The 23,885-nt window shown below is 40.5% G+C and overlaps 1 protein-coding gene across 1 annotated transcript in view; it reads right to left on the bottom strand.

Moving 5' to 3' along the window:
* Positions 1-3,276: 3,276 nt before the first annotated feature.
* The window catches only part of LOC311039892 (sortilin), a 36,338-nt gene continuing 15,729 nt past the window's right edge, over positions 3,277-23,885 (bottom strand). The window contains exons 11-21 of the mRNA XM_084049904.1: positions 15,170-15,322; positions 11,113-11,210; positions 10,086-10,185; positions 9,784-9,958; positions 8,166-8,359; positions 7,005-7,203; positions 6,739-6,855; positions 6,365-6,509; positions 5,879-5,985; positions 5,251-5,371; positions 3,277-3,725 (exon numbers count right to left, since the gene is read on the bottom strand). Of these exons, the coding sequence (XP_083906030.1) occupies positions 3,711-3,725; positions 5,251-5,371; positions 5,879-5,985; positions 6,365-6,509; positions 6,739-6,855; positions 7,005-7,203; positions 8,166-8,359; positions 9,784-9,958; positions 10,086-10,185; positions 11,113-11,210; positions 15,170-15,322 (1,424 nt within the window). The 3' untranslated portion in view covers positions 3,277-3,710. The remainder of the gene's footprint in view (positions 3,726-5,250; positions 5,372-5,878; positions 5,986-6,364; positions 6,510-6,738; positions 6,856-7,004; positions 7,204-8,165; positions 8,360-9,783; positions 9,959-10,085; positions 10,186-11,112; positions 11,211-15,169; positions 15,323-23,885) is intronic.

Raw genomic sequence — 23,885 nt, 5'->3', positions numbered from 1 at the left:
CATAATCTATTCTTTAGAGCAAGATGAGCAAGACCAACGGCCAGACAGGAAGAAAAGACGCAGGGCATTGTCTGGGTCAAGTAGTTCAAGTGCGAGCTGGCACACTTGATCTACCATAATACGATTCAAGAAGATTCAAATGAATTTTGATAATTGAGAGGTGATTCTAGACACCTATAAGAACACATTGGTGAAGAAAGCTATTGGTAGTAAATGTTTTCACAGATGGTCCAAACATCTTGTTAAAATTCCCTAACTACATTCAGAGAGAGACGCACACACAGTAGCACGCACCAATGTGTCTCCTAATCAGCGCGACACGGTACGAAATGTTTGTTTGTTTGCCTTAACGTTCTGTAGCCTACTTGTAACCTATAACCCTGTATTCTGCTCTTTAAGTGCGCAGTTTGAGTAAGGTTGTTTTATTGTTCACAGTGCCCGTTGTGACGTTTGGTGCAATGATTGAACATCAAACAAATGATTGTTTGATGTTACCTGAAGCCAAGGTGGCTTTGTAAGCAGCCCAGCCCAGTATAGCACCCCTGGATAGCGGAGTGAGGTACAGGAGTGTTCTTTTGTTTGTTTGTTTGGATTTTCTTTCTGATTTGTTTTGGGATCTATTCATTGTTTGTCTGGTATTTTGATTTGGTTATGGTACAATTTCGTTTGGTATTTGCATTTTGAAATGGGTTATGAATTCACTGAATTATATCAACTATAAACTAACTATTTTATTGTTGAATTGTACTTTGCAAGTGACACTTTGAAATGCATTGATTTTACTGTTGAGTGAAATTATGAAATGATTTAATATGATTGTAACAGTATTTATTTCTATTTTATAGTTTTCACGTGTTCGAACAGAGCTTCATTCTGTGTTGAAGAGAAAATAAATACACCCGTTGAAACCATCCACCTTCGTCATCATTCAAATCCAAGGGCCGCTACAATCTTTATACAGGCCAGTAATACAGATTTGATCTGTATACAGATTAATAATACAGATTTGATAGGATCGTTACAGAGATCATTGATACATATTTGCTTTGAAGTGTTAAGTTTATTGTGCAGTTGATCTAGTCGTGGTACATTGGAAACACGACTCCATAACTCCACAGAATGTTACATTGTTCTGGATAGTTTGACTCAGGGGTAGGCAACCTTAGGCACGGGTGCCAACATTGGCATAGGGGAGGATGATCACTGTCACACTGGCATAAGTGTGACATTTTTATTTATTTTAAAATTAAATATTAAAAACAAGTTTAGTAAGCTTAATTAAGTCCCCTCACATCTATGTACAAATTGCATCCTGTACATAATTCTATATTCATTCAAACTCCTGACTCTGACTGGGGAGGGAGTCTGGGAAGGTGGGTTATTGCTAGTCTAATGATCATTACATCCTGATGTGAAAGAAAAAACATTCTAAAGAAGAAAAATAATGATTGTTATGTTTAGCCCATGGACAATCAAAATGTGTTGGAAATATTTAATTTTGATGTGGTGTCACAATTAAACTCATTGATATGGCACACTGACTATCAAGAAAATGAAAACATGGCACCTCATGTCAAAAAGGTTGCCGACCCCTGGTTTGACTGCAAAAAAAGAAAGAAATAACACACTTAATTCATTGACTGAAAAGGTGTGAATTAAAAACAATATTATTCTGTACATATATAAACTAAGTAATGGAATGTGATATATAAGACAGGGCAACAGATCATTTTAAATGCTGGTAAGTCAGATAATGTGAAAAACAGTACCTATGATACTGTATAATTAATGTTATATGACAGTGGTGGTTCCCATCCTTTTATGGACCAGCGCCCACCCACTTGAAAACCTCAAAAGCGTTCATGGCCCACCCATCTATGTGTCTGTGCACAGGTAAAGGTGTCCGTGGCAAGACTTGGCCTTGTCCATGCCAATTTTTTGATTTTCTTTGCACATATAGATAGATAGATAGATATATCTATATATATATCATTATAATGTTTTCATGTTGATCATAAGACCCAATTACTGAATGTCAGTCTCCAAGTTTTCTTCAGAATATGTACACTGATTTACTATGACACGATGGGACATTAGGAGTCCATAAAACAGTGGTACTCTAACTTTTTTTATTTTCAAGGACCCCCATAATTCTGAGAGTGCATGTTTATTTTAATGATTAATCAATCGATTGTGTTCGGGCTGGGATCTTTCTTAATGTATCTATCACAATGTAAACTCATTTCCCAAGGTTTTAAAGAACAAAATACAAGTTATAATTACCGTTATCTTTAAAATATTAAATCTTTAAAATGATATCGTCATGGCCCACAGGCTGGGAATCGCTGCTATATGAATTTTGGAAATCAGCTTTTTAAACAGCAAGATCTGCCCCAAGCCTAACATTCAGAAACATTCAGAGATCATCCAGAAAATAGTCTGTCGGGTGGAAACCTCACATGGTCAAAACTGTTACTTTTCAGGGAATTCAAAAATAGCAAAAGTAGCAGATCTACAAGCTCAAAACGTGTCGCTTTGCACCACGTTTCGATCTTGTATTTATTACTTTTGATACTTTTGTGTGACGCTGTTGTATGATCAAGTAGGGCATTAAAGCCTCAGTGTGAAACTTTGTTTTATGACTATAATGTAATTTTGTCCAATCTGTATGGTAGAGTATGTTAATACAATATAACTTATACAATTGTGGTGGTTGTATTTTGTCTCCATACTCATCTATTGAGACATTTAGATCATGTCAAAGGTGATGTCTCACCTAGGATCTGACATGAATTTTGACCTGAAGGTCAAGATTCAATTTATCCCCTGAGCAAGCAGGCAGGCTCTATTAGTGCTGCTTTAATTCAAGGAAAAACACAAAAAGTTTGAATATGGAGATAATAGGTTTCCCGCCCCGACAGCAACAAAATAAGGTTTTGTTATGTCAGGAGGAAGAAATCCATCCTGGTAAACTAACACAATATAAACAAATACAAGGATATCATTAGTACACTTAAATTAATTTTCACAGTTAACAGTCGAAAGCATTCCAGAGCATTGTGGCTTGAATGCTAGATATTTACAATGTGCATTTCATTTATAGGCCAAAATAATACAAAGTATAGTCAATATAGTATGTGCAATTGTTTCAGACCCAAACAGCTGCTTTTTGTCATATATATATATATATATATATATATATATATATATATATATATATATATATATATATATATATATATATTTTTTTTTTTTTTTTTTTTTTTTTTAAAGCAACTCATACTGCTGTTTAGATATGGATTAGTAGATAAATGTCTGAAGTCCCTTATCTGTTGCCTTAACTATAAGCACTTTCAAACTGGCGTCCCTCTTTTGGCCACCATGTCATTGTAGTCAAAATTAAAAAAAATATACAGTATATTCCAATTAAAACTTACAATAACAATAATAATAATTAACTTAAATCATACATTAACAAATCATTTCCAAGAATAAAAAAAATCCAATACTTTCGAACATTTTCAAAAATGTACAAGCTCACACCACGTCGTTTTTGAGTAGGTCTTAATTTGTTAAGTAAGCTCAATAAATAGCAAATTTGGCATTTTTTACATTTCATTATTTAAAAAAATAAAATGAAAAATGTCCTTTCCAGCTCATCATTGGAAATGGTCACAATATGATATTCACAATCATTATGTCCACACGTTTCAGTCAATGAGATCCTGTAAAATACAGAAGGAAAATATCAGTCTAATATCAACATATATATTATATTATAATGTTTTCGAAAGACAAATCTTGACAAATCTTCTCTTATCGTCCCTGTCAAAAAATCTTTTCAAATGGGGATCCATGGCCAAATGAATATACTGTAAATGTGGGTGACATTGACATAATTATTTTTGGAGAACCATTGTTTTACATTCTTTCTGTACTTTCTAGGAAGTTCTTTGTATGTTGTTCCTACTTTGGTATATTTAACTAGCCTAGTAAACCATACCAGGCTAATATTTAACTTCTATTGTTGTATTTTAATGTTAGTGCATTTAGACCTGAGGTAGCAAAAGTAGCAGATCTACAAGCTCAAAATGCTCGCTTCGCACCGTGTTTTGAGCTTGTGGATCTTTTGATACTTTTGTGTGACGCTGTAGTATGATCAAGTAGGGCATTACTTTACGAAAAAATAATATGGAGATAGGAGGTTTCTGCCCGACAGCAACAATATCTAAAATGACACAGATGCTTTCACAGATTGAACTGTATAACAACATAGGCTTTCCAGCTCTAAATGGGTTATTAAAGGACGACTTCACCACTTTTCAACCTATCTTCATATAATAGGTCCTCACTAATGCTCATGATAAAATGGTACAATTTTTTTCTACTTGGTCTCTGTCTCATAGGAGGGCTGTGGACAGTCCAGAAACCCGTCTACCAGTGACATCATGGTTAGGCAGGATTTATTTTTCCAAAAAGATTTTAAAAAAATCATTCAGATTTTTATTAAGGCGAGAACAATGGGATCTATTATTGCATTGCAACTTTCCAGGAATACAAAGCCTGCAGTTTCTATTAGCTTGGATTCCCCATCGATGATGTCACTGGTAGACGGGTTTCTGAACTGTCTACAGCCCTCCTCTGAGACACAGACTGATTAGAAAAAAATTGTACCATGTTATCATGAGCATTAGTGAGGACCTATTATATGAAGATATGTTGAAAAGTGGTGAAGTCGTCCTTTAAGTGTGTTGAGTTTGCATCTAAAGGAAATGTAGCTGAAATAAAATGTACTTGACTTGACTGCAGTGTCAACCAGTGGTGGAAAAAGTTCTCAAATGTTTTACTTAAGTAATACTGCAATGTAGAAGTACTCAGTTACAAGTACAAGTCCAGAATTCAACATTTACTTGAGTAAAATACAAAAGTATTGGTATCAAAATGTACTTAAATGTACTTACATGTTTGAAAATAACAGATCTACAAGCTCACAACATGTCGAAATGCGACACGTTGTGAGCTTGTAGATCAGCTATTTTCAAATAGCCAATAGGTATAAAATAAGGCTAACGTGGTTAATGTATCTTTTATAATGTAATCATTTATATCTGCAAAGTCACTAGTAACTAAAGTTTTCAAATAATTGTAGTGGAGTAAAAGTACAATATTTGCCAAAGTATGGACACTTGGAAATACTCCAGTAAAGTAAAATGTACTTAGTTACTTTACACCACTGGTGTCAACTCTTACATCGTCTGAGTCTTGATGGAAGGTGGTGGTGCCGTTGCTGCTGGTTCCACTGTCCAAGTCGACTGTCATGCCGTTGTCATCGTCCTGAATCCGCAGGTTCGAGAATCGATACGCAGGCGCCCTGCAGGGGGCAGAGTTTACCCACATCAATGGCTGCTTCGTTGCCAGGTAAGGACAGAATAGTGTGTTACAGCTTGTATACTGTATAGTACTAAAACCTGTGTGTTTGCAATGGGTTCTCAGTCTTGCACAACACAGTTGTTGTGCCCCCTTTTGGGTCACGGATCCATTTATGAGCGGTAAGTAAATATGCAGTTTTTTGTTTTACATTTCTTATAAAGAATACTTTCAAAAACATTTCAAAGGTCTTTCAGAAATGAAAAAAAAAAAAAAAAAAAAAAAGCTTCCGAAATGTTGGAAATAGCAGATCTAAAAGCTCACAACAACGTGTTGCGCTACTGAATGTAAATAGGGCTTAAGTGGTTAAATAAAGCCTTGCTGATTTTGAACCTTTGTTCTGGTGTGAGAAGATCATCAGAACAATGGGATTTTGGTTAAAAATGTGAGTTTTTTGTGGTGTGTGCGTGCGTGTGTGCGTGCGTGAGTGTGCGTGTGCGCCCTTACAGACCTGTTCCTGTGCATCATCTTCCTCACCGCAAGAGCAGCAATAACGATAGCCACCACAACAACGAACGCCGCTCCGGCACACACCAGTAGCAGAACCATCTTCTCTCTCTGGAGAATACACACACACACACACACACACACACACACACACACCTCACTTTTATGCCAAGTTATGGTATTAAATTAAAGCAGTGGTTCTCAATAGTTTTAATTTCACCCCCATAACTCTCAGAGTCAAGGCCAAACATTACAAGTTAGTCCTGATGAAGGTCTAACGACAGAAACATCGATTTAATAAAGAGCATCTTTTTTTCCCCCCGGCAAGTTGCAGGGAAAAACACACACACACACACACACACACACACACACACACACACACACACACACACACACACACACACACACACACACACACACACACACACACACACACACACACACAGAGGGACACAGACAGACTTCAACAATAGAGCACATCCTCACTGACCGGAGTGTCAAAGGGTGTGACCGAGGATGTGTGTCCGGCAGGTGGTTTGAGGCTGGGCTTGACCCCACAGGGTCTTATGTTGTTCTCCACACTGGCCTGGGGAGTGAAGCCCCCCTCACACTTGTCACTGGGAACCTTCCGGTACCTACAATACGTACACAGCACAACCGCCACAAATTTGTTGGTTAAATTCTGAGCTTGTAAAAATTGACCCAAATGGACCCATAAGGGTCCATGGAACATCATGAAAAAGAAAAAAGTAAAAAATAAATAAACGAGACAGGAGTCTAAACAGCTAAAGGTAGTTTTTCGTATGTGTGGGTGCGTGCGTGCGTGCGTGCGTGCGTGCGTGCGTGCGTGCGTGCGATCATTACCCAGATGTCAGAAGCTCGTCCTCCTCTCCGTCAATGCAGACCTCCAGGGATTTGTCAGCGATGTCGGGCTGTCTCACACACTCGGAACTGTTCTCATGACGATAGTAACCGTAGTCACTGTTGACAAAACACGTGTTTAATAGAGGACATTCACAATGTTGATGCAGGTAGTTATTGTTTTTATGAATCCTCTGGGCAGATTGAGAGTTAATTGATCATACTCTGCCAGTATAGCGTCATATGTCGGCGTCAATGCACAGCCTTACCAGAGGTAGTCCTCTCTGGTGCAGACGCAGGGGGATTGTCTCTTGTTCACCATGTAGTCCCGTCCGTTTCTGCAGACAGACAACCTCTTCAGCCTCCTGAAGGTCTCCTTGTATCCCAGCACACAGCCGTCGTTGGCCGGGTCCTCCTCCTCTCTCTCTGCGGAGTGAGCCAGCCACTCCTCATAATCCCTCTCATCACCTGAACAAAGCGCCGTTGGCACAGGTGCAATATTTCAGTGGTGGAAAGTAAAAGTTCATAAATACTAATAAGTACTGTACTTAAAGGAGTAGTTCACCTAAAAACAGACTTTTTTCTATCAATTACACACCCCATGAAGCCTTGAATTCATGGAGATTCTATTTGTTTTTGTCGCATTCCTAAGCCAAGGAACCTACTTGTACCTCACGTCCTAGAACTCCTCATTAAGTTGTATCACTGCTTGTACCTCATGCCCTAGCACTCCTGTTTACTTGTATCACTTCTTGTACCTCACGTCCTAGCACTCCAGTTTACTTGTACTGTATCACTTATTGTACCTCACGCCCTAGCACTCATTATGTGCGCCTTTGATAGATGCGGGTTATATAATAATATAATATAGGCCCCACGCCTTGGGGATTTATTTGTCACAGTACATTTGCACATACGTGAAATTTGTCCTCTGCATTTTACCCATCCTATAACAACTAGGAGCAGTGAGCAGCCATATGTGGTGCTCGGGGAGCAATTAGGGGTTAAGAGTCTTGCTCGGTGCACCGGGACACACATTGACACATTGCTGGCCTGGAATCGTACCTGGGACACCAGGGCCTCTGGCTCCCCTAGGCGGGCTCACTAACCACTCAGCTATGGCCTCCCCATATTATACTATGCAGATGTACTGTGTGTTGGTTAATTGTTCACATTGTTATATACCACAAATGCTAGATAGAATTTATTTAGGCAGATGCTACTTTGATATTTATCTGGTATGCTTCGTATCCACCTACAGTAACGGTCTTGTTGACACTCTATTCACGTGACCATTTACTCTGTTTGTTGACTAGAGTTCACCTTGCACTCTGAAAGTGCTCTGGATAAAAGCATCTGCTAAACGCCTACATTGTGAATCGATTAGAAATGTCACAAACCGCAAGCAACACGCATGCATTTTGACTCACACTCTCTGGTGAGCAGACTCTGGAAGTCGATGGTGACGGCGACCCACATGGGTTGACCGTCGTCCTCTGGCCTGTAGCCCCAGACGCTGATGTTCATGGCCTTGGTGCCCGGCTCAGATGCCAGGCCGGCGAAGAAGAAGGGCTGCTCTGTGAAGTTGTATGCCTTCCAACACTGGCCCTCATCTGTAGAGAACCTGCACATAATGATGAACCCATTAAGACCTGAGGCCGATTCTACAAGTGCCTTCTAAATGGGTAGTTATTTTCGGGCCAAGGAGGACCCCCAAAAATGTTATGTATTTGGCCGTGGACCCCCAATCTGAAAATAGTTTATGCCAGGGACTCCCCCAGAAGAGAAGATTTGTGTTTAAAAAAAAAAATTTGAAATGTTTTAAACACTTTCAAGATTTTTCCAAAATGAAAAAAGACTGTGTTTCTCGAAAATAGCAGATATACAAGCTCACTGAGAGCTTGTACATCCACTGTTCTAAACCATTGGTTCTCAAAGTGGGGTCCGGGGACCCCCAGGGGTACTTGAGGGGGTTCCAGGGGGTCCCCAGCTAAATGATGGATAGGAACCAAATGGACCCTTATGGGTCTGTAACTCTGAAAGCGTACAAATGGAACCAAATAACGGGTCCATTTGGTTCCACTTGTACACTCTCAGAGTTAAATTAACATTGTTTTTACAATATAAATTGGGGTCCCAGAGATAGAGATGCCATTAAATGGGGGTCCGCAGCCTAATGCATGTCAAACTGGGGGTCCTTGAAATTAAATTGGTTGAGAATCACTGCTAGAGCCGTAAAAATCTTCTCTTATGGGGGTCCCTGGCTTATCTTTTGAAATGGGGGTCCGCTAATAAGTGTCAATTTGGGGGTCCTTGACATGAAAAAGTTTGAGAACCACTGTTCTAAACCACTGTTCTAAATCCTAAGAGTTTTCTGAAAAAGTTATGTTGCTATATTTATAGCTAAAATCTAAAATGACATGGATGCTTTCCGGTTTTAATGGGCATAGGGGTTTGTTTTGAATGTCTGTCACATCGATAACTGAAAGTTTTAATTGGATTTGAACCAAACTTGACAGATGAGCTGGGGGTCAAGTTTAAGTAAGGTTTATATTTCATCGTACGACGGTGTAGACATTTTTAACTTGTGAAATGGAACATTCTGTACAATGAGTACTTTTACTTTTGGTACTTTAAGTATATTTTGATGCTGATACTTTTGTACTTTTACTCAAGTACAACAGACTTCTACTTGTAACAGCGTATTTACATTGCAGTAGTGATACTTTTCTGTGGTGATGCAGTCCTAAGCCAATAATTTGATGACCGGTGGAATCTCCGGTAGGAGTCTTGCGGAGTCTCCTTCCGGAGACATTAGCATCGTTCTGCCCAGTGGCGTAGACACACCTTTTTCCGCATGGGTTTTCAGATCAAAAGGGTCCTATGTAAGCTACGCCACTGGTTCTGCCGGTCATCAAATTATTGGCTTAGGAATGCCACAAAAACAAACAAAAAACTCCATGAATTCAAGGCTTCATGGGGTGTGTAATTGATAGAAAATGTGTCATTTTTTGGGTGAACTACTCCTTGAACAGGTGCATTCAGTACTTGATTGTTTTGACTTGTCCTTCGTGGTGGGCTTCCACGGCCACAACGAGGCCCCCGGAGTCCAGTATGCTGTAATGGTGAGGGCCCTTCAGGGTCCCTTTCCAGTTGTAACCCCCGTCTGATGAAACAAACACATCTGGATGCTGCGATGATGAGAGAGACTCACCCACACTACCTGGAGGAGAGGAGAGGAGAGGAGAGGAGAGGAGAGGAGAGGAGAGGAGAGGAGATATTATACACACTCACACTTATTATCACATAATCAGACATTTCCGTTGAAAAGTACATTTCCGTTTGGTTACCATGAGCGATGACCAGCCCAACAGCGGTGGGCTCAGAGACAGCCAGCATAGGAACGATGCGGTTGTAGCGACTGTGTTCTCCATGGATGTGGAGGTTACACTATAGAAAACACACACACACACACACACACACACACACACACACACACACACACACACACACACACACACACACACACACACACACACACACACACACACACACACACACACACACACACACACACACACACACACACACACACACACACACACACACACACACACACACACGTATTACTATACTTGTGAGGACATCAACATTTTCGGACGCCGGTTTTATGAATGCCATTTTCATCATGTTCAACCCTAACCCTACAGGCATAACTCCAACCACTAAACCTAACCTCTAAATGATTCATCCTAATCTTAACCCCAACCTGAATGTTTTCCCAAATTATAAACCTCAACTCAAAACATATATATATATATATATATATATTTTAACCATAAAACAGAGGACCAGGAAAATGGTCCTCAAAATATCTATTTCTCAAATTCTATTATACATGTGGGGGACGTTTGGTAGCCTGGCATTGGCCAGACTGATAACGTGGATTCACTCTCACGTTCCTCCCCGGTATCAGTCTGGACTTCGGCCCATAGGGAGCGAGTATGAGAAATCAGAAAATGATTTTGATGCTTTTCACTGTTGTACGGACAGCTGTTGAAACGCAGTCACTGATTGGCCCAATCATTTTCTGATTTCTCATACTCCCTATCGGCCGATGTCTAGACTGATACCGGGGAGGAACGTGAGTGAATCCACGTAATCTGTCTGGCCAATGCCAGGCTAGACGTTTGGCACGCACACGCACACGCACACGCACACGCACACGCACACGCACACGCACACACACACACACACACACACACACACACACACACACACACACACACACACACACACACTTCATTCTGCCAGTAATGATAAACATACTGTACAAGTGTGTATATGTATATATATATGTGAATAAGGATTACATACATTAATGACATTGTGTCCACACTCCACATTGTCAGGTTTGGTAAGAAGTCTCCACTCCCCTCCTCTGTCGAAGGAGATCACACTTCTTATCCTCCCATCTGAATAACAAACCACCAAAAGTTCAAGGTACTGTTATGACACAAATCAGTGGTTGTCAAACTTTTTCAAGTGAAGGACCCCCAAATTGCTACGTATTTGGCCACGGATATAGAAGCACAATTACAGTTTATCCAGTTTCAACACTTACATTTGGATAGGATACCCTCTGTCTCATGTTCAACTAGAGAGGGGGCCTAGAGTCTACGACACCCTTTGTCCCACACTCCTGACCTATTGATCCTCAAGAATGTCACTGGACATGTGCGGCATAGAGGGAAGTTGGATATAATTTCGCAAACGCAAGATTTGACATTACCCAAGTCCATGGAAACCTGTAACTTCCTATTTTCAGACGTCTCCAAGCAGCTTCAAATGAGACACAGACTCAGTCCTGAATGAATCAGGATTCTTGGATTATAATACTGTTACTGTTGCTGGATTCAATGGTTTGTAATAATTGTGTGAATAAAATAAACACGATATTCGCAGAATATGTGTAATTTAAGCCATGAGCAACGCACGAGTGCATGACTTCATCCTCCCAAGATGGACATCTCTCCGGACCACGTCATTGCCTCACAACAACAACATGGCATTTCGGAAGAAGCCACGTGTTGCAACAGCCTCATGTTGCTGTCACATTACGTATATAAATGCTGTGTGTGACCCGCTCCTCTTCAGGATGCTCTTCGATGACTTCTGTCTTCGTGGAAGGCCATAACACGGCCTGCATGGGCCTTCCACAGCCGAAATGCGGCTCGTCTCTCTCTCTCTCTCTCCGACTAGAACAGTATAGGACGTGCAGCTCGGGTCCCCCAGACCTGACCCCTCACTACGACCACGTCTCTATCTGCACTCCTGCTCAACACTGATCTTCTGCCTGGCCTACTGCTGCACGCATACAGCCCTGTGACCAGCTCCTGACTGGCTCCTCAGCCTGCCTGAGTGGAGACACAGGACGGATCGACAATACAACTTCACACGTTCACCCTAAATCCAGCGTGAATTCCACCAGGTTGTCACAACAAGACAATGTTCATCACTGGATCCTGGACTCATCGCATTCCACCCGTGGTGTGTTGGTAAACGCAGGAATAACCTTTGAATAAGATCAATTCAAACTGCTCATGGCATATCATTTGATTGTTATTTCATTTAATGTTGTTGTTTTCTTACAGGATTAAAGTTAGGTTTAGCTTCCATCAGAATCCAGCTAAAACTTTTGTGGGAACCCAGGTGAATGGTGCACCCACTGCACCTGACATAGTCACATGACCAGGAAGTATAAAAGCCTAGCTCCTCCCAGTAGAGAGCCATTTGTCTCTGCTGTAGGCTGCATGGTTCATGCAGGGAGAAGGAGAACACATGGTAGGCCAAAAACTGAACCTTGTAGATCTGCTACTTTGGCTATTTTCTGTTGAGCACATGGAGGCTTCCCATGCTCTTTGGCACTTTAATTTAGCCAACATCATTGTGTTTTATTATCTTATTTTAATGCATTTATTTATTATTTCAGTTTTACAAATTAAGTGACCTCCTGTGGTGTCTGTTCTGTCTGCCATACCTGGAGACACGGGTAAAGCAGTATACATTTTATGCATTGCCTCTTTGTGGATTTTAATGTATTTTAGTTTGTAACATCACTGTCTTATTTTATACAGCAGCTCTGGTGTTGAGGTTGCCCCCCTCGCCTTGGCCTTGCATTGTGTGCACAGTTACTGCAACACAAAGTAGGTTTTAAGCTGTTTGTTCTTTTAATGATTTGAATATAGTGTTTTATTTAGTGTGATACTAGGGCTGGCAACTAATGCGTTTTGTTTGTTTCCCTAAAGGGACCACACCGGCCACTGTTTCCCACTGTTAATTTACTCTTTTTGTTTTGTTTATTTGAGCCATCTAGCCAAGGTACACTGTAGGCATAGGTTTTAACATTTATCCATATTGGCATATTTTAACTGTTCCTCTCCTCTATTCTGTTACAGTTTAATTCGTGTAACCCTGTTCAAGGCCGGGTCCGCCCTGCTGCACACGGCTTTCCTCTTAGCTTGGGACTGCACTGGGGACCCCTTTGGTTTTTATTGGTGTGTATTGATATAACCTGGCACTGCATGTTTTGTATTTGAATTTTGTATTTATATTGCATGATATCTTTGAGGCCAGGCCTGTCCCCTTTTCTTTCCCCTAGTTATTTTGGTATTCACTGTGTGCACGGGCCGACCCGCCCTTCCTTAGACTGCGAGAGGTAACTGTTAGATTGCCATTTTAATACTAAATACCTTGCCTTAAGGACCTTAATTGTCGTGCTAGTTTGTAATAGACAACAGTGATGTGTTTTGTAATTTCATGGTAATAAAGTTGTTATATTTTTCCACAAACTGCCTCTAGTAAAGTAATTGTTCCTGTTTAAGGGAAGTTGAACAGTGTAAGGTTTAGGGGTTCCTCCTGCCCCCTCCACAAGCGGGAGGTGGCGTAGTCAGGCATATTACAGTATTACTACTCAGTTACTACACTTTGATTACATTTAATGTTGAGATTTTCCATTTCATTAAATGTTGCATGTCTAGCTTAGGTTTGTCTAGCTTAGGTTTGACATGCCACATGATTAAATAAATTCATATATTTTTAATATCAAATCAAGTTTGGTCATTGCTCAAGTTGAATTATTATTCCTTATTAACACTGAAATGTTGACACACGTTTGCAAGGCTATGATCGAGAAACAAACGTTTTCCCCTTCAGATCTTGTAGATTTATTGGAATAAAGTAATAATTTTATTTGTATAATCTTTGATTATTTTATTGGTGGTATTAAAGTTAAGGTTAAATACAAATTAAGCTTGTGTTTAGTCATAAGTTGATTTTCATGGTGCCCCGTTAAATTTTGATTCTTAATTTTGAATACTCACAATTCCAAATTTATGATTAATAACTTGATTATTAATAATACCAACGATATTGAAATCTACTCACTCATACCTACTACATCACTATGAAAACACATTTTGCATGTTTTTTTACTTTTTACTTTTTTTATATTGATGCTACATTATGCTATATTATTATATGCTGTATTATTATGCTATATTATGCTATATTATTGATGCAATATTATTTTTAGCGGCGCTAGCCACCTGACTTTGTCCGTGTGCGTCAACGTTCTGATTGGTCAGGTGCGTAAGTCAACAAAGTTATTGGTCAAGCTTCACGTGACACGTGGCTATAAACACATATCGATGTCAAAATGTATCAAAGGCGCCGCTACCTTCACACAGGGTGTGATTTTTAAATTGATGTTTTGCCAATTATTTGGGGGTCCACTTAAAATATCCTCACCACCCACCAGTGGGCCCCAGCCTAGAGTTGTTCCAATACCAGTATCGGAAAAGCAAAAAAGTATCGACGAGTATGTCAGTCTATGCCATTCCGATACCATGTAATGTATCACATGATGATATGTCATTTACAGTCATCAAGTATTTTGTATTTTGAATGCTTCAGTTGATGTTTTTTTTCACCAATGTTTTATACTCTTACCGTACTATTTACATTATTATTTTTACTAACTTGTAGCTGTACTACATTTGTATTTATTCCTAGATCAGTGGTTCTCAAACTTTTTGATTTCAAGGACCCCCATAACTCTCAGAGTTACAGACCTGTGAGGGTCTATTTGGAACCCCCTCAAGGAACACTGGACCCCACTTATGAGAGCCACTTGTCCTATAGATTCTTTTTAAATTACACACTGGTATCGGATCGATACTCAAGTTATGGGTCTCGGAATCGGGGATTCCCACACGTTGGGAATCACTGATATAAAATATAACTGTTGGGTGAACTAGGGGCAGAGAGTTTGTTGTTGTTGTTGATTATGATGTTTTGTTTAGTTTTTTGGGGGGGATGGATCGGTGGATGGATCGGTGGATGGGTGGATGGATGGATGGATAATCAGCCCTACCCTCCTCCAGTTTGTTGGTGAGGTAGACTCCTCTCAGCGAGGTGACGTTGGTGAAGTCGCTCTTCCTCTGCCCGCCAAACAGGTGGCGCTCCAGCGATTTGGAGTACAAGATGCCCCTGTCATCTGACGTGTACATGGTCCCAAAGAAGGTGTCTTTATCAAATAGGAAAAAAAACAGTTTTGATGATAGAGCTTTTACCCAAAGGAGAATTTAAGAGGAATATCTCACTGTAATCTATATGTAAAGTTCAAGTTGATGGTCTGTCTGTCTGTGGGTCTATGGGTGGGTGACAGACAGTGGTGGAAAAAAGTACTCAATTTTTTTTACTTAAGTCAAAGTATCAATACCGCAATGTAGAAATACTCTGTTATTCTATTTCCAGTCACACGGTGCAAATTCTGTATTTAGTTTATCTGGGCAGGAAGATAGATGCAGTTAAAACTTTTGTTACTAGCAACTGAAGTTTTCAAACAATTGTAGTGGTGTAAAAGTAAAAGTACAGACATTTGGAAATACTCCAGTAAAATAAAAAATGCCTCAAAATTGTACTTAAGTACAGAACTTGAGTAAATGTACTTAGTTACTTTAAACCACTGTAAATAAACACCGGTGACGTTAACGCCATTATATAACAGGACCTACCAGGTAAACAGAAATGTAATGGAACACACTGGGATATAAATCATAGATCAAGTGAAAGGGCATCAGGGCTGTTGAACACACACACACGCACACGCACACACACACACAGGGCATGTAAGCGCACATGGGAACAGGTGGCTCCCCGCTGACACACACCTGTATGTGTCATCGTCATCAGTCATACGTAAAGTGTGTGAACAGCACACACGTGTCAGCTAAGCCATGCAGGAAGCCCTTAGCTAAGGGCCAGATAGGACGCGATAAGCATGTCGTCGCTGTCGGGCAGAAACCTTGTATCTCCATGTTTTCATGTTTTCTTTTGTTTTTTGTTTTCTTTCTAAATTAATTAACTACTTCGTCATACAAGAGTGTCGCACAAAACCGGTGAAAATAGCCGATCTACAGTAATCGTAAAAGTAAAATAGATCTGCTTATTTTTGCTAGTTTTGAGGGAACGTGAAAGTGGTTAAGTGTGTCTGTGGGTTTTATGAATATAATTAGAACCAATGAAAAGTATTTAAAAAAAGAGCGTGTGACTAAATAAGAACATTGTGTCCATTGGAACACAGGTTCTTTTTTCCATTTTCTGAAAAGTAACAATTTTGGACATACAAGGTTTCCACAATATAGAATGTGTGTGTGTGTGCGTGTGTGTGTGTGCGTGTGTGCGTGCGCGAGCGCGTGCGTCAGTGGTGGACAAAGTACTCAAGAACGGCAGTACTTGAGTCAAAGTATACTGTAGATACTCCCGGTCAACTATTACTCAACAACACATGAGAGTTTCACTATATTTGAAAAAGGGCTTAAGTGGTTAATTCATAGCGTACTTTTTTTCCTTCCTAGAAATGTAGTGGAGTCAAAAGTACAATATTTGTCTTTGAAACATAGTGGACTGAAGTATCCAAAATTACAAACACTTAAGAACAGATACTCATAAGATGTACTTAAATAGGTTACTCGAGTAAATGTACAAGTTTCTGTCCACCTATTCGTCCGCCTGCCCATATGTCTGTACTGTGTGTGTGTGTGTGTGTGTGTGTGTGTGTGTGTGTGTGTGTGTGTGTGTGTGTGCAATTCACGTGTGTGTGCACGTAACACCCTGATTCCCTCATATGTGTGTCAGCTATTGTAGTGTAACCTAAGTCTCCCTTCCTCCGGCCCTGCCGAAGATAAAGCCCCCCCTGACTGTTATCTGCTCTATTCATCTCACTTCTACAAAAGTCCCTTTGCTGCACCCAACTAACTACCCAGCGCTATGGGGAGCACTGACCTACAGCATAAGGCAAACACACACACGCACGCACAACCACACGCACGCATGCACAACCTGCGCGCACACACACGCACGCACACACGCAGAGCGCAAACATGAATACAGTGAGGAGAGAGAGAGAGAGAGAGAGAGAGACGGTTGGCGAGAGACAAAGAGAGGGATGGAGGGAGTGATTGCACTTTGGTGCGCAAGCACACACACACACTCGAAACATACACACAACATGATGGAATGATGTTGTCAGCAGCAAAACTTGTGGAACCAGTCTGTCCATCACATCCCAGCACAGCTTTTCCATTACAATGCAAAATACACAGCCAAATATCCAGTGTTCATTTAAAGGTAGGGTAAGTGATTTTGGTTTGTTTTGTTGTATATACAGTATTCTGATAGTAATGCTATAGAGTGTTTGTTCAGTAACAGGAGGCTCCCTGTCTCTCCAGCTCTTTATTAAACTGAAAATGCATTTTCAGGTCGGGATACCAATTGTATCCAATCAGCACACAGCATACAAGATAAACTAGAAAAAGTGCTCCTAGGAGCACAGGTCTCAGCCAGGTCAGGTACTGTACGTTATTGTGGCCTCCTGGTGGCGCTATGATAAGCCAATGTGAAAAGTGTGGCATTTCTTCTTAGGCCTTTCACGGCAATCGGACACTGCATTCATGATTTGAGGCATTTTGTTCCAAAAATGTGTTTTGCTAAATTAGACCTGCTGGTGGCGCTATAACAGGACAATGTGAAAAGGTGGCATTGCTTCCTCGGCCTAGTGGGAATATGCGCGCAAAATGTCAATGAAATTGCATGCTGCGTTCATGATTTGAGGCAATTTGTTCAAAACGAACCAATCCTGCAAACTTTGGAAGCCAAAACTTTGGAAGCCAAAAAAACAGATCCGTATTGATCACATGACTACTGTATAGAGATACTGTGTACCGATTTGTGTGATGTTTGGACAAAATCTGTAGGAGTAGTATCAAAAAATGTGTTTTGCACAAATCGGCCTCCTGGTGGCTCTATAACAAGCCAATCTGAAAAAAAGTGTTGAATTGGCATCCAGGGAATGTGTGTTCACAGTTTCACAGTGACCGGGCCAACGGTGCCGGAGATTAGCTGTTCACAGACAGAAGGACACAAGGACGGACTGTGATGGCTGACTCAGCAGCCACACATAGACTATGATGTATTGTAACTCTTCCTTTTGCTTTATATTTTATTGTTTATTTTCAGTTGTTCATTATTAACCAGTTGAAATGACATAATTTATTGTTTAGTTTTTTTTTTATTTAGTTAATTTATGAGTTTCTTTTGAGATACCAGTTCTGTGGGAGGCTGCTGACATAAATGGACACTATGGGCTGGCCAAAGGAATGGGGATCAGCTGCTCCAGATCTGCAGCTAATCTGGACAATTGGACTGCACCACAGTCCCTCTGCACTATGGGGTGGGGCAGGGGTTCTTAGAGTGTATGTCAATGGTAGTCTTTGTCTTTTCCCCCTTTTGTATTAACAGTGGTCTGACCGTCCCTATATATTTCCACCTCAGGTGACTTTCTTGGGAGTTTAGTTTTCAGTTCAGTTGTGTTGTTCAGTGTTTTCTGTTTAGTTATTTAGTTTGATTTGTTTATTTTGAGCACATTTATTGTTTGTTATCTGGTAAACCATTGTTTTGAAATGAAACACAAAAAGAAAGATTTTTTTTTTTTTTTTTAAAGGAACATTATTTTAAACCAACAACCACGTTTCCCTGTGTCTCTCCTTCCTACCACGGACACACGGACGGACAGGGTGCAAAACAAACTCTCTCGCCATGCCTTTCGGCCTGGCGGAGACAATAAGTGCATTTGGAAGTGATGACACCAATAAATGTGCAGACAAAATTGGAACTGGAACACACACAATTACAATTGCTGTGTGTTGTAACAACAATTGTATTGTTGTTACAACAGCTTCAACAATACAACTGAAGCTGATAAAAGGGTACTCTCTCCTGATTGGCTGAAATTGGCAACCCACTTGAAAAAATATTTTCTGTTTATTAAAGAGCTGGAGAGACAGGGAGACCCCTGTTACTGAACAAACACACTCTATGTTACTGAACAAACACACTCTATAGCAATGATTACTATCAGAGTATATAGTGCTTTAACCTTTTAAAAAATCACACCCTGTGTGAAGGTAGCGGCGCCTTTGAATACATTATGTCATCGATATGTGTTTATAATGTGTTTATAGCCATGTGTCATGTGAAGCTTGACCAATCACTTTGTTGACGGGTCTGACCAATCAGAGCGTCGACGACAGATAAAGTTAAATTGAGGATCTAACTTTAAATAACTTACCTAGAAGGAGACTTTAGCCAAATAAAAATATATACAAAAAAAAACATGAGGAAATAAAAAATAAACCTTGACATCATAGTGATGTCATGAATAGTCCCCTTGCCTGACAAATCACAACCTTGACGGGCCTGACCAATCAGAACCTTGACGGGCCTGACCAATCAGAACCTTGACGGGCCTGACCAATCAGAACCTTAACGGACTCTTGGATTCTCGATCGTCTCTATCAAACCATTCTGTCATAACGGATGACTGGGTCCCGAACTCAGACTTTCTATACATTCACCCTTCATCTGTTCTTGTATCTTTCTCTTTCTATTCGTCATATTAACTTTAAATAACTTACCTAGACGGAGACTTTAGCCAAATGAATAATAAGATGAAGTCATTGTCATCGTTTATATAGACATCGAATTCTATATTCATGACATCATAGTGATGTCATGAATAGTGACCAATCACAACTTTGGCGCACCTGACCAATCAGAACGTTGACGCACCTGACCAATCAGAACGTTGACGCACCTGACCAATCAGAACGTTGGCGCACCTGACCAATCAGAACGTTGACGCAAAAGCCAGGCATAGAGGGCTAATATCCGCTCTATACCTAAAGGTATAGAGCGGCTAGCGCCGCTAAAAAACATAACCTCTTAAACCCTCTAGTCTTAGTTAAACACCAAATCTCTTGGCCACAAATTGCCGATCTACAAGCTCACAACCCGCAACACCCAAGGGCCCAGCATCCATCTTTGAAATTGAGTAAATATAGGAATGGCCTGTAGTTTCGCTGTTTTACCCCTGCTGGTGTCAGAAGAAATAACGCTCTATGCAAGTGGATGGGTTTCTGCTGAACTTTACTCTTGATTTTAATACTTAATAAACATTTTCATAAAAACTTTAAGCTTCCAGTTGTTAGTTTAAAGTCTTCTTTCAATCACCATATGCGTTTTGGTAAATTATGGTCCCATTTATTTTAAAATTGATGATAAAGTAGGGTATGCTGTAGGAGGGGCGTGGCTACCTTGTGATGCTTTGATTGACAAGATACACAACCAATAGCATTAATTCCCCACCCCCACTCTGGTCCCAACCAATAGCATTCATTTCCGAGTGCACCGGATATAGTAACATGGCGGATTTGAAATCGTTGAAAAATAGGCTTCATTTAGAGTCTATGAGCGTAACTTTGTCCATACTTTTTACTGTCTATGGCAACACCATACGATGTGAGCTTGTAGATCTGCAATTTTTGGCTCCCCAAAATAGGGATGCTGAGGTTCAAGTGATAAAGCCCTATTTTATACTTTAAGAAATTGAGATTTTTTCAAAATATTATTCACCTATATTGAGTCAAGTAGGCCTACTCAAACCCAGTTGAGTCGAACGATATATTCCTGGTCAAATATTGCTTAACTACAATTGAAAGTTCCTCAGTCAAAATTTGTGTTTTGAGTTGCAGTACTGGAGTACTTGCTTTTAAAAAATACTTCAGTATTCACAACTTAGAAGTACAAATTACAAAGTATATTTGAATCAATGGAAGAGTAAAAGTAGGCTACGGTATTTGTCTTTGAAATATAGTGGAATGGAAGGCGTAAGCATCTAAAAATACAAATAATACCCTTCCAAAAGTGTGACTGCATGTGGTACACACTGCAAGACCTTAAAGTGGTCGGGGGGTCATCTGATCGTTAAGCATAACACACTGCAGGAGTTTATTTCTTGAAATCGGCTGTCATAATATCGTTGTGGTCTTCACAACACGATTGATCCCCGACAAGGGCTGACACACTGTAGGATAGTTCACTAGGATGCTATCTCCAGAGTCAGACCCAATACATACATTTGTGTTTATTCCAATTCATTTTAATCGACGTATCCCGTGATATGCCTCTCTCCCTCTCCCCCCGGGCCCTGTCTCTCCCCCCCCCCCCTCTCTCTCTCGCTCGCTCGTCAAGAGCGCAGAAGCGGTCAGTGCCATGTCTGCTTATTATAAGCGACTTTGGGATTGTTTTTCTGTAAAGTTGCTTGAAAGTGTAGTTGTTTTTTTGGCCTTGTTTCCTAATGTTGTTTGAACCAGTTGTTCTCAAACATTTTCATGGCAAGGACCCCCCAAATTAATAATAATAATTGTCCACAGAGGCTCAGACCTCCCCCTTCTGAAATCATGTTGTGCCATAGACCCCCATTCAAGATCTGTGTGGATTTTGTAAATATCCCCCCCCCCCCAAAAAAAAAATGTCTTCTTTAAAAATAGCCTATCTACAACGTGAGCTTGTAGATCGTCTATTTTCAAGTATCCAATGTATTTGTATATAGGCTTAAAGTGCTCATAGTCGCTTTTGTTGGGCTTGTTTTCACAAACCTGGCTGCTTATTTCTCTCGCAAAATCTGGCAACACAGACAACGACACAAACACACACACACACACACACACACACACACACACAGAGAGAGAGAGAGCGCTCGCTCTCTGTCTCTCTCTCTCTCTCTCCCTCTCTCTCTGTACAATTCATCTGAAATAAACAGCCCACCAGGCTCGCTCACTTTCTCATTTTGTTTTATAATGTTAACTTATTAGAGGACTGGACGGTAATATTGCGGTAGGGACTGTTTGTTGTGGTCAGGTCCAGCGACGCTCCCCTATAGCCACGGTGGCTGTAATGTGCTCTCATTGGCTGTAGCGTGCATCTCCTGGCAATAGACAGGAGGGATTTCAGAAAAAAGGCCTTCTATAAGGAGGTTAGAGGCATTTGGGGGTAAAAGTCGGGAACAAGGCCATTTTACATAATTCAAGGGTGCTGAATCAGAAAAACACTGTTCCCAAGCAAAATTCTTAGTGCTTAACCTCCTAATTTGCATATCAAAATGGCTGCCGATTTTGAAGTATTTCTTAAATAACTCTATAACAAAGCAATCAAATCTGACAAATAAAGTGTATATATTTATATTCTGAGGGTCAGACAATGTGTGGAAGGTATTTATAATGTAATATATGTAAATAAATGTAAATAATGTAAATAAATATGCAAATTAGAGGCCACTATTACAGAAAACGGTTTCGTACTTAAAGTGATCCATCCGCATCCCCCTTATTTTATTTCATTTCTACTTATCTGTGTTTTTACCATCCTTAAGACATCTAAAATACATATTTAGATCATGTAAAAATCCTGGTACATTTGGCCCCTGATGACCAAAAAATAAATTGCCCCCATGTATAACTCACCCCCAGAATGAGTTAGAGCCACAGAACTGGTACTGATAACTGAACACAAACTACTTTCAACACAACTATATAGAGTGGGATGGGGATGGCTATAGGTACACTTAGACGGCCAACAGGGACTAGCTGAAATGTATTAAGCCCCGCCCCTCTGTGTTCCTATTGGCTGGGCTTTAAACAGCCATAACTCCAATTCCCAGCATCGAAAACCTATGAAACTTCCTAGATGCACTTAGACGGCCAACAGGGAAAGGCTGAAATCGTTTAAGCTATGTAGCCTAACTTTTAAGTTGATTGCCATACAGGCTTGTGTCCCCCCCCCCCCACCCCCGATGGGCCCTGCCTAGTCCAGCCTATTACTGCCTGGGTGTACTAGGCTTTACTGTACTAGACTCTGCTGGGCTCTAATAGTCTGTTTTCAGCTCTAGCAGGCTTTGCTAGGCTGTACTTGGCTTTATTAGGCTATAGAAGGCAGTACTTTACTTTGGCCTACAAATGTTCATGCAAAACTATTGGTGGTGCACACACAAACTATTGCCCGTGTACACAGTGGTTAATCCCAATGGTCTGAGTATCTACAGGGCTGACAAGGGACTAGCACAGCCTAGTACAACCTAATAGAGCCTAGTACAACCTAGTCTTAACTAGTCCAGTCTGTTCCATGCTAGTATAGCCTATATCGCCGTCCCCTAGTCTGTTCCATCAAAAGGCTGGACTAGGCTAGACCTGGGTGTACTAGGATTTACTGTTGTAGACTCTACTGGTCTCTAATAGACTGTTTTAAATTCCAGTAGGCTGTGCTGGTCTGTACAAGGCTATATTAGGCTGTACAAGGCAGATCTGTACTATGGTCTACAAAGGTTCATGCAAAACTATTGCTCGTGCACACACAAGCTATTGCCCGTGTACACAGTGGTTAGTCCCAATGGTCTGAGTATCTACAGGGCTGACAAGAGCCTAGCACAGCCTAATAGAGCCTATTATAGTCTACAGCCTAATCTATCCTAGTCCAGCCTTATCAGTCCTAGCATAGCCTTGTACCCCCTCCCCTATTCTGTTCTCCCAAAAGGCTGGACTAGTCATGGGTGTACTAGGTTGTACTATACTAGACTCTACTGGTCTATAATAGGCTGTTTTAAGCTCTAGTAGGCTGTACTAGGCTCTATTAGGCTGTGCAAGGCAGATCTGTACTATGGTCTACAAAGGTTCATGCAAAACTATTGCTCGTGC

This window comes from Gymnoscopelus microlampas, assembly GCF_963454915.1.
Source record: "Gymnoscopelus microlampas genome assembly, chromosome: 23".
Lineage (NCBI taxonomy): Eukaryota > Metazoa > Chordata > Actinopteri > Myctophiformes > Myctophidae > Gymnoscopelus > Gymnoscopelus microlampas.
This window is presented reverse-complemented; position numbering and strand designations above follow the sequence as displayed.